General features: G+C 41.8%; 1 protein-coding gene across 1 annotated transcript in view; it reads left to right on the top strand.

Annotated features, from left to right (window-relative positions):
- Positions 1-6,780, top strand: part of Foxr2 (forkhead box R2) — a 91,453-nt gene extending 84,673 nt beyond the window's left edge. Inside the window, exons 6-7 of the mRNA XM_015988419.3 lie at positions 736-804; positions 3,728-6,780. Of these exons, the coding sequence (XP_015843905.1) occupies positions 4,050-4,949 (900 nt within the window). The 5' untranslated portion in view covers positions 736-804; positions 3,728-4,049 and the 3' untranslated portion in view covers positions 4,950-6,780. The remainder of the gene's footprint in view (positions 1-735; positions 805-3,727) is intronic.
- Positions 6,781-12,335: the final 5,555 nt, after the last annotated feature.

The raw sequence follows: 12,335 nt of genomic DNA, 5'->3' as shown, positions 1-12,335 counted from the left end.
TTCTGCTGTGCTTTTTCTTGCATTTATTTATTTATTTATTTATTTATTTATTTATTATTTATTTATTTATTTGTGTGGGAGGGGGGTATTCAGAGCACATGTATATGTGGAGGTCATAGGACAGCTTTGTGGAGTCAATCCTCTCCTTCCATGATGTGAATGTCAGGGGCCAGACCCCCGTCATTGAACACAATGGCTAGTGTCTTCACCAACTGAGCGATCTCACGGCAGCCCCTGACACTGTCAATTTTGGCACATGGGTATGAACTTCCATCTGATTGCTAGAAAGAGAAACTATTGAAAAGAATAAATTTTTGTACGTGCTCTTTAGTGTCCAGTGGCTTGTGTACACTGAGGGCAACTCGTTACTCTTTGTGTTTTGCTTACTGCTCAACTTTATTAAATTCAAGTAGCTCATAAACCAGATGTTTAAACCTAACCACTTTTTCTTGGCCACCTAAACATTGGTTACCAATTTGATGAACTGAATATCCTAAAATCTATAAAATATAATTACAAATTTAATGTGGCTTTTTTGGAAACAAGTTAAACCGCTTGAGTAGCATATTAAGTCTACACAAATACAACAATTAAAAAATACATCATGTATTTCCCTTTAAGCCTATTACAAGGTACAAGGACAGAGGCGTTAAAGCTTACTGTTCTTTATTCCTGCCCTTGTACTTTTCCTCCTTCGTTTAATGTTATACTTGTTTTATTTTTATGTCTTTTCAGGATTTTACTACATCTGAATTTCATTAACTTTACCCAACTACCTAGAAAACACATCTCAGACTTGCCAAGGTAAAAGAATAAAACTGATTTTCCAGGCTCATAGATATTGAACTGTGTGTGGTGGGTTGGGAACCTTTTCATAACAGCATTTCATTTGTTATGTCTTAGAACTGCCTCTTTTTTTGTTTTGTTTTGTTTTGTTTTGTTTTTTTGAGACAGGGTTTCTCTGTGTAGTTTTGTGCCTTTCCTGGAACTCACTTGGTAGCCCAGGCTGGCCTCGAACTCACAGAGATCCGCCTGGCTCTGCCTCCCGAGTGCTGGGATTAAAGGCGTGCGCCACCACCGCCCGACTAGAACTGCCTCTTTATAACTCATTTTTATCAAAAGCTGAAGCATTCTTTAATTTATGCATGTTTTGTCATCCCCATTACCCTGACCTCTTACTATGTACCCAGTCTTTTAGCATTATTCAGATTAATATATTCATTATTTGCATTTTATTATAATTTGCATAAATTTGTGGTTAAGGGATTTAATCTTTTTTGATTATTCCCTTCTTTAAAATATGTTTTCATCTATTGGATTTCTTCTACCTGGTTATTATGTGTAGCCATGAGTGTTTATCATTCTTACAAGTTCTTAGTTATGTGTGAATTAGAAACAAGAGACCCTCTCTGCAAGTGTGTGATTTCTGTGCAGATCAGAGAGAGGCGCCTCCTGCCGAATGACACAGCCCCAGAACTTGGGCACCTGGTTCTGAAAACAAAGACTGGACAGACTTTCATGTTCTGTTCTTGGGCACTCTTGAACTTGAACTTTACCCAATCTGTATATTCATACATAGCAGCCACTGATGTGTGCTTGTTTATTCTGAAAGAATTTATGATTAACTTATTGCTTTTCCTAGGTTCTTTCCTGCTTGGCCACTGATAGAAACAAGTATATATCTATATTTGCATATGCTTAAAATAAATATTCATGCATTTTGCTATATAAAAGTAACAAATCTTAAATGCCCTGAAGTATTTGTTCTTTTCACAAGTTTTGAATATATCATAATAAACTCAGTCTTTTACTAACTAAAATAGTTTCAATTAATGACAATATGTGTAGTCAAAAGATAAAATTTAGTTTTGGAAGCCCCTTGAAGGTGGTTTTCCATTCTTTTAATGCTACCTCTGACATTATGGAAACCATTCGGGAGAATCATAGCAGCAAAAGGATTTACTTGGATTTTTGTTTCATGACCTAAAACATCAGCTATCTTCTTTACCGGTCTTTTGGGTGAGCGGCACTATCAGGGCAGAGGGATGCTTTAGAATAGTAAAGGAGCTGTGTGTGGTGGCAGAAACAGGTTAATGAGATGTCCCACTTGCTGCCAAGCCTGGTGACCTGAGTTCGAGTGAAGGAGAGAACCAACTCCTGCAAATTGTCCTCGGACCTCCATTCCCATGCTCTAGCATGTGCACATGTGCGCTCTTGTCTCTCTGGCCCTCTCCAGCTCTCTCTCTCTCTCTCTCTCTCTCTCTCTCTCTCTCTCTCTCTCTCTCTCTCTCTCTCTCTCTCTAACACACACACACACACACACACACACACACACACACACACACACACACACACCTGTGCATGCATGCACGAGAATACACAGTAATGAACTGGTTTTATTAAACACTCTAAGAATTGGGCTCTGTTCTTAAAGATGAAAGAGACATTCTATAATAGTAGAGCTGCCTTTAAAGAATAATGGACCCCTGAAAACTCAAATGTTGCCAGGATGTCTGGAATTGGCACAATCTAAGTATTTCAGTTTCTGTCCCATGCTTTCTCCAGGCCAGTGCCTCACCGTGAAAGGGATCCATTTACATGGAGGTGAAAACAACATTTCTTCCATCTTAAAAGATGAGTAGAGGTCCAGCAAAACAATTCAGTGGATAAGGTGCTTTCTGTGCAAACTCCATGACTTGAGATAGATCCTCTGACCTCTCCAGGCACAGTGGCATGAATGTCCTCCTCCTCCTCCCCCCCCCCTCTCTCTCACACACACACAATAAAATTTAAAAGATGAGAAGGTATTAGGTAAACCAAGGTACTTGGGCATAGGGCATCATTCTATGCAGAAGTTCTTGATCAAAAGGACATAGGAAAAAGATATGATGAAAATCCTAGCAGGTTAGTATTTCTGATACATGAATTTATGAGGCAATGATGCTAAAAAGATAACTATGTTGTAAGATTCTATGTGGTGATACAAAAACAATAGAGATTAGTATAGTGAGTAAATCACACAGCTAGATAATGGTGAAGCTGGCTTCCAGAGCATGTGATTTACTCTTACAAGTTTTTACTCCACAGAGAAACCCTGTCTCAAAAAAACAAACAAAAAAGAAAAGTCATTCTAGATGCTTGTATGAACAATATTTTTGAGCAAATTAGTAGCAAAAAATAGGAAAGCATAGGGAATTAGTGCCCTTTAGCAGTTGCCGTGGTCATTTGTTGGAACCTTTGTGATATAATCCTATATAACGGTTTTAGTGAAATCATATACTTTATAGATTTTTTGAGACCGGCTAAATGGCATCTTCCTGTTTTTTTCTTCTTGAAAATTTCCTTAACACGAACCTACATGAAAGGTAAGTTTTCACATGATATAGCAAACCTTTGATGGTACAGTATTTAAAGTATAGCTTAGAAGCCATAGCCTGGAAGACAAGCTGGAGAAGTAGAAGCCAGCTGATTCTCAGAAGAGGACTGAAAATAGCATGAGTGTGAGTCTTCTCATAGGTACAATTATATTCTACAACTCAGTTTTGTGCCTACTTTATATAGTACATTGAATGAGATCAGCAGGCCATGGGTATTGTGAAAGACTAGGAAAGGGCTATAGATCCAGCTGTCCTATATTTACTTAGGTATACAGTTCCAAATATTCTGTAAATGTCAGTTCCCATATCTGTGACATAGGGCTAATGATATGCACCATGTTACCTTACAGAGCTATCAAGACACCTTTTGTGATCAACAGCGAGAAAATGCTTGGAAAACTCAGCAAGCAGTTTTTCCTGCTCAAATGATCTTCTTCTCAGTTACTGTTTTCAGCTGTGTTCCAGAAAGCTGAGGCTTCTCTGAGCCAGACTTCTGGTCAGTGAAGCATCAGTGTCCTCGTGCGAGCACTTCCAGCAGGCCCCTACTGATAGATTGCACTATAGCGGAGACATCTTGCGTGAAATAGTGCCCTACCAAAAAAAGCTTTACAAAGTGCCAGAGAGACTTTTTATCAGTTTGAAAGTTTTTCTTCATCTAGCTCTCTAGTAAATATGGATGTAAAGCTAAAAGATCGGGACTTCTGGTACAGCCTCCATGGCCAAGTCCCCGGGATGCTGGAGTGGGACATGGGAAATGAATTTTTCCTGCCTTGTACCACAGATCAGTGCTCTTTGGCTGAGCAGAGTCTTGCCAAATACAAAATTCAACTGCTAAAACCACCAGCACAGCCTCAGGAGAGGAAGCCCAGTACTGATGATGATGGTCCTCCCACTGAACCCAGCTTGTGGATGTGGGTGAACCCCAACCTTGTGTGCCCCGCCAACAGCAAAGAGGCTCCAAATCCCAGTCATAAAGTCCTGCCAAGTGCACCAGGCCCCAAGACTGATGAGTCTGGCTGCTTAGCGACTCAGAGAGTGATGCAGCCCTTGCCTTTTCTCCACACCGAGCAATGTCAGCAACCAAAGCTGTCCACGGTCTCCAACGACCCTGACATCATAGAGGAGGAGACTGAGGAACAGGAATGCACATCCTCGAACAAATACAACAAGAAGCCCCACACGCTGTACCCTGAGAGGCAATCCTGGCCACGCCCTCCTCTCAACTACAGCCATCTAGTTGCTCTAGCATTAAAAAGCAGCCCTTCCTGCGGCCTCAATGTGCAGCAGATCTACAATTTTACTCGACAACATTTCCCCTACTTCCGGACAGCACCAGAGGGCTGGAAAAACACCATTCGCCACAATCTCTGCTCCCTGACCTGCTTTGAAAAGGTGCCAGTCCCCCTTGAGGATGACGGGGATGGAAAACCTCGCTCTTTTCTCTGGAAGCTCACTGACGAGGGACACCGCTTCTTTCAGGAGGACACCCGTGTCCTGGCCTATGCTCGAAAGGAGAGCATCAAGCAGTGTATGCGCCAACCAGAGCTGATAGACCTTCTCTTTCATTTGTAATGTTTTCTTGTGTGTGTGTGTGTGTGCGTGCGCGTGCGCGCGTGTATGGTATGTGCAAGTGTGCGCATGCATGCTTATATGTGTGTGGGCACGTGTGTGTGGAAACCCAAGGTTAACATCAAGAATTGTCCTCCATTCTCTTCTACCTGATTCTTTGAGGCAGGGTCTTTCAGTCAAAGCTAGAGCTTATAGATGCTGTTAGTCTTCTTACAAGCCAGCTTGCTAGGATCCCCGATCTCTGCTTCTGAGGCTGAGATTGTAGGCAGATCCTCATGCCCACCCAGTTTGGCTCTGGGGACCTGAACGCAGGGCCTCTCGCTTGCATGGCAAGCACTTTAACTGCTGAGCCATCTCCCCAGCCTTCTCTTTCGTTTTTGAAGTACAATTGCTCACTTTCTGGAACACTGCCCTGCTTACTGTACCGGACTAACCTTGACTCATCCATAATCCTGCCTTGTTTGATTAGTGCCAAGTCTGTCTCTAGCCACTGTTAAGTAGTCAGAGGTGACTACAGAGAAGGCAGAGATTAAATCCAGATGTAGAATGATGGAAAGTTCCACAACAGCTACAATTGCTCTATGCTTTGAGCAGAGACAGAAAGTCTTAGGAACCATGGCAGGCAAGCTAGGGATAGAAGAGCATGTTATGCTTATTGGAGTAAACTGTGAAATATAAAGGACAAATACAAAATAAACTCAGGCTATGGGAACCTTGGGTGCCATGTGACGGTATATGTGCATAAAGAGAACTAGCCTTTGTGTTTGAAGTGTGGAGAGTTAAATATCCCCTTCTACCATTCATCGACTGCATCTTTTGGAGTGACCTGTTTTATCCCTCAGAGCCTCACTTTTCTCTTTCTAGTCCTAGACTTAACAGCTTTGTTCTCTTGCTATTCAGCTCCCGTAGTGACAAATGCAGGCAGCTGTTGTTTGTTTGAATACTGAAAGTCCTTACATTGCTTCTGTATTAACCCTAAGCTTTTTGATGACAATGTATTGGTGCTCATTTGTGTTTTTCACCAAACTTCATTTGAGGAAATGTAAGGTCCGTCTTAGGTGTTAAAGATAAAAAGCAAACACTTATTTGTGAGGCCTAGATAATTTATGTGTAATTAAACGGAGGTGCGAAGTTGCCATGGAAACAGGGAGACAGCCTTCCTGGAAACAGAAAAGCATTAAAAATGAAGTGCCTTTTGAGTTAGCTTTGAAGAATAAATGGGAGTTTGCTGAGCACATAAACTGGAGAAGAAACATCATCGGGGCAACAGTGTGAATAGTGTTAACCAGGTGCTTGGCAAATTCAGGAACGCAGCTATCCTAGGGTCCGGAGCCACTGTATTAAAGGTAACCAAACAGCTTGTAAGTTGTACTTTGGTGTTTAAGGCTCTACAGAACTAAGGACATAATTTGTACATTGCTAAAAAGCACAAACAAAATACCAATATAGCGAATATTTCAGCCTTTGGCTTTCTAATTTCAAAATTCGTTTTTGTAGGTACTAAGTTCATGAAATTTGAGTAGTTTTTTTGCCTTTTGAGTTAACGCATTTTTAAATATATGCCAACGTCTAGAAAATAGCTCTTAACTACGTATTTGGTTGCCAAGTATTAGATGAGAGTATAAAATGTCTGTTGAGTACAAAAGCAGCTCATTTGACATGGTTACAGTAAGGGAGAGTCCCTACAGTAGACACAAACCTGTTTCAGTTTAATTGCAAAGGCTGCGTAACCAAACAAAATGATTCCTGGACGTCATTGTAAAGGCTACTTCTGTATCATAGTTACTTTGCAAATGTTGACACAAGATTCTGAAAGTAAAAAAGTTTTCTAGCTAAAGGAATTGATGTTGGTTTCTTGGTTTTCACAAAATTAACACTTCCAGGTGAAAGATGCTGCGCTGAACCTCAGAAGACTCTTTTCCTTCAAAGCGTGATTCCTAATGTATCCCTTCTGTACTTTCTGCAAATGACCTTCTTCAGAGACCCTCTTTGGACATTTCCTAATGAGGGAAATGGCCATGTTCAGAACTCAACCAGTGTGTGTGTGTGTGTGTGTGTGTGTGTGTGTGTGTGTACCCTGACACTTGTGGGTTTTTCATCTCTGCAGCTGCTCTGGTCCTTCTTTCTGCCCTGGTTCCATGAACAAAGCAGTAACTAGTCACAGTACTTGTTCACTCACCTCAGATGGTCCGGGTGTCACTGAGTTTTTATTTATTTGAGCCCTTTGAAGTTAAACAGATACACACTTGGCATGGGATTATGTTCTTCTAAACAGGTGTTATCTGTAGTTTTCCTGTGTCTCATTTTAAGAACAAATCCCCTCCGTGTGTGTGTGTGTGTGTGTGTGTGTGTGTGTGTGTGTGTGCCGGGATGTTCAAGGTTGTTATCTGGAATCATCCTCACTCATTCATCTTATGCATTGAACTATAGTCTCACCCAAAACCAGAGATCACAAACTTGACTAGCCTTGCCTGCCAGCTTACTCTGGGAATCCCCTTCCTTCATCTTCTGAGGCTGGAATTATAGGCAGGTCGCTACACCCATCTGGTATTTATGTAAGATTTGGGGGATTCAAACTCTGGGCCTTGCAGTGGATCACCAAGTGCTTTACCCACGTAGCCATCTCCCCAGCCCCGAGAATTGCCTTTACTAAGAATCAGTTAACTAGTGCATTTATACTTCTCGTTTTATGCTTTAAAAATTTACTTGTATTATTTTTAATTATGCGTGGGTGTGTGTGCACATGAATGCAGTACCCTGGGAGGCCAGAGGCCTAGGATCTCTTGGAACTGGAATTAGAGGCAGTTGTGTGCTGCCATATGGGTGCTGGGAATCGAACTTAGGTCCTCTGCAAGTGCGGAAAATGTTCTTAACCTCTGAGCCATTCCCCCAGCCCCTGCTTTGTTTTTTTTTAACCTGAAGAGCTTTTGTTATCTTCCTCATCTATAAAAACAGTATAAGGGTTTCTGTTAAAGCTACCAAATCTCCACCTTTCATTTTTCTAGATCTCACAAGTCCTTTATAGCCCCAGGCAAACTGCCTGTGGACATTCTGGGCATTATCCCTGCCATCACGTAAGTTTCAAGCTCTTGTATTTGGGAACATTTGCTAAACCTTTCTGGTTTTAGTCAAGCAGCTAGCCATTCCAGGTTTAAGGCAGGCGAGGGACTCCCAAGAGCTGAACTGAGTAAAGGAACTAGTAGTTATTTCCATTCTGTTGCTCTTCAGCCGCCCCCCCCCCGCTGGGATTTAGTATAGACAAAAAGATCCACTTTTTATTTCATGATGAATTGCCTGGTGCCTTGGGAAAAGATAAAAGAGAGAACTGGGACAGGGTTTGCTCCCACAAGAGTAGTCTGATAGGGGCTAGAGCTCCGTGTGGAGTGGAGAGAAGCGCACAGAGCCGGGGATTTGGTCAATTGCCGATGGCTAATTTACTTCTAGAAGCAAATTATTTGAAAACCCCTTTCTCGTCACCTGTGAAATGGAAATAAAATGAATTTCTGGAGATTACAGTACAGGGGAGAAGTTATCAGAAGTGGCCTGCTACACGATCCGTATGTATTCTTCCCCAGAATTTACTACCACACAAGTAATTACGTATTCTTGCCCAGTAGCTGCCTTCTCTCTTTGCCCTAGGAATGAAAATATCTAGGCTCCTTGTTGAGCCTGTTCTGGACAAAATAGAGAAAGATAAGATTGGCCCAATTATCCTTCTAAAACAGCTGGAAAGCCTCACAGTAGCTCCTTTGGGTCCTGTGAATGCTTTAATGAGGAAGAAAGTTTCAATTCTATAATTCTATATATTCATCTGGACAGTAAATAGGCATATAGCAATCATGCAAAATGGAAATGGCCCAAAAGAGTATAATATCGCAAAGTAAATTCTGAACTATTCTACAACAATTCTAAAACTTATTTATTCCATCTATCAAAATGTGAGCTTCAGAATAGGTAAAATGGGAATCTGACACAAATGTAAAATGGACAAGGATGGCTTAGGATATTCCTCAGTTGGTAAAGTAGTTGCCTGGCGTGCACAAAGTCCTGGATTCAGTCCCTAGCACTTTGTAAAACTGGTGTGGTTGCACATGTCTATACGGCTGACACTCAGGAGTTGGAGGCAGAGAAATGAGAAAAATTAGTTCAGTGTCGTCTTTAGCTATCCGGTGAGTTCAGGGCCAGCCGGGAACACACAGCATCCTACCTCAAAAAGAAAAGAAAAGTTTAAAAAATAAATACAATTTGGGCTGGGCAGATAGCTCAAGTGTCTGTCATGTAAGCATGAGGGCATGAGTTCAAGGCCACATACACACCTAAAAAAACTAGGTACAGTCAGTAGTGCATGCTTATCCTCCCAGCTCTGCGGAGGTAGAAACAGAGATTCCAGAGGCTCTAGCTAGTGAACCTCAGTTTCCAGGAGAAATTCAGCCCCATAAAGCAACGTGGGAGGCTTCTGAGGGATGACACCTGAGGTTGACTTCTGGCCACACACCTGCACACACATATCATTTTTCCCTCGTTCATTATGAAAACTCCACATCTTAACAACCGTTTCAAAGGAAAAGTCAAGCCTCGGCTTTGTATTATTAAAGGAACACTGAGATGAACTGCAGAAGTGAGTTTTCAACTGGGAACGGGAGATCTCAATATAGCTAAGGCTAAAGGATACATGTGCATTCCAGTTACCTATAATCCAAGAGTTTTGAGGTAATTCAAAGACAATAAACAATGCGCAATTTTTGACAACTGAAACAACATAATGAGTAATTTCCCATTGAAATACATATATCTCTTTAGTCTTCCTTCCATTTTTTAATCACAAATAATCTCAAGGAAACATCATTCTTGCTCACAAAATAACAGCAGCGATCTCGTTAGATTCAACCTAATAATTTTTTCTCTTCTAGCAGTTTTTATGTGGATTCTCAGATGGAACTTTAAATATTTCTTGATGCTAGATAACACAATCAATCACTCACTATCGGATTTCAGATTTCACCTATAATACTTACAAATTTGAGAAAAATTCTCTTTTCAAAGTCCCCCAACACACTGGGTTGGTTGGGCCCACCTGGGAGTGACTTTATTTGCATACTTGAAAGTGTGGGGACGCTCTGAGCTCAGTGCCACTCTGGCTTTCTCAAAAGAGCTTTAGAAGCATTGATCCCAGAAAGGCAATCTTAGGTCTCTAAAACTCTGCTCTTATCAAATTAAGTGAGTTCCGTCCTCAAATATGATGCAGCAGTTGAAACCCTGACAATATAACAACTGTCCAATTATATCCAGATAGCAATGAGGAGAGATTCCTGTTGCCTCTTCTTATGCCAATAGTTACCTTTCCATTAGCATAATTATATTCAGTAAGAGTTTACAAATTCTGGAGGAGTCAGACAAAGAGACCAAAAAAAAAAAGTAACTGTTTTAACTTTGAAAATCAGGATGGATGAATTAAAAAGCACTCAGCACTGACTTCTTCCGTAGCTGCATTTTGAGATGAATGACTATGGGGAAAATCAGCAGGGGGTGGAATAACTTTCTAATATTCATAGACCCAAGATATCATAGAGAGAGAAACAAAACTCCCTCGTATATGCTACTCAAGCTTCACAGCTGCAGGAGGTGGAGTCTTCCTGCAGGGAAGAGGCGGACTCCCAGGAAACTCTCCCAGTGTGGATGCCGGCGACTGGAGCTACTAAAAAAGTGTCACAGTCCTCACATAATTGTAGCCCACTTCTACAAATAATGTGAAAAACACACAGTAACCCTGCTTTGGGAAAGGACCTTACATCATCTCCCAGTGAGCCACCAGGGTGCTGGAGCCCGAAGTTATCTCAACAATGAGCTATTGTGTGAACTGGCTATTTAATGGGTCAGAAATTCCTGCATTCTCCCCCTCTGTGGGAACCCTATTGCACTGAGTAAGGGATTAACTGCCTAATCCTAATCTGTCAATAAGAGTGACTGTGAACCACGCCCACTCAGAGCCTTGCACTGTAGGGTATGTGCGCTGTAACACAGCAGGGATCGCAAATACCACCTTCCTAAACCAAGAGATCAGGTTTGCCCTGTAACCCCAGGGGCATGGCCAGCTGCATGTGGACCCACGCCATGGCCAGGACTAACTGCAGGTGCCCGTGAGATTTCCACCATCCCTCTCCACTATGCTATGCTCAGGTGCCCCTTACCGGCGGGGTGATAAGGGATATTAGGGTTCCCACTGCTGCCCTGCCCATAGGCACACGCTGAGGGGGCCTTGAGCAACCTCATGGCTCTAGCCATCACAGTAACAGCCAGGGGCCCAAGGCCAAAGAGACTGAGAGGAGCTATGCCTGATTTCAGCACTCTTTCTGCTCTTGGGAATACACTGAGTCAAGGGAGCAATGCCAGACTTCAGTAGCTTCCCAGAGGAGAAAGTCACACACAACACTCAGGCTGGAATCTGCAGCTGAGATAACAGGCCCATCTGTCTCATCAGCAAGAACACCTCTTTCAGGTGAGTACATGACTTACATTATCTATGTCAGGGATTCCAGAAAATGAAGTTCTAAATCCTTTGTGGGTGTTTTCTCCCATGGAAAGCATGGCTACAGGTTGGGTTCTTTCTACTAGTATGGGGCATCAGCTGCACCTCTGTTTTCCCCCATCACTTCCTCAGAACGCTTTCACATAGAGGAGATCTCATACTACATATCGATAGAATGTGTCTTCTTAGGGGTCCTTTCAGGTCTTTACAATTTTATGTCTCGGGCTCTTAGACATTCAGAAATGGGAGTACATTGGGTCTTTGGTGCCAAAAGCCACTCTGTTTTAGGTAATCTTTTTTTCTTTGTAACATTAAAATGATGTTCATAGTAAGAAAGTTTAACAGAGCTTGTTTGGAATTTGTTCTTCCTGCAACTAGTGGTTGGAATATAAACAACTGCTTTCACTTTTCTCAACCTTGCACTACTATGTGTAAAGCACAGATTTAGTCTGGTGCTCTTTAGAGGCTCTGAAGGTTTTTTTTTGGGGGGGGGTTGGGTTTTCTGTTGTTGTTTTTGTTTGGTTTTGTTGTTGTTTTCGAGATAGGGTTTGGTTTTATCATGTAGCTTTGGTGCCTGTCCTGGATCTCGCTCTGTAGACCAGGCTGGCCTCGAACTCACAGAGATCCACTTGCTTTTCTCCCAAGTGCTGAATTAAAGGCATGTGCCACCACCACATGGCTATGAATAGGTATTTTTGTTCTCTAAATTACACACACAGAGAAAAAAAGTGTAAGTAGATTTCAATAAATAGAAAATTTATCAAGTTCTCCCATTATTCCCAGAGGGAGTTTAGAAATATTCCTCCCTTATTAATTTTTCAGGAATAGCTTGGGAAAGACGAGAAATATTTTTTCTTTAAGTA

Source organism: Peromyscus maniculatus, chromosome X (genome assembly GCF_049852395.1).
Source record: "Peromyscus maniculatus bairdii isolate BWxNUB_F1_BW_parent chromosome X, HU_Pman_BW_mat_3.1, whole genome shotgun sequence".
Classification (NCBI taxonomy): Eukaryota; Metazoa; Chordata; class Mammalia; order Rodentia; family Cricetidae; genus Peromyscus; species Peromyscus maniculatus.
This window is presented reverse-complemented; position numbering and strand designations above follow the sequence as displayed.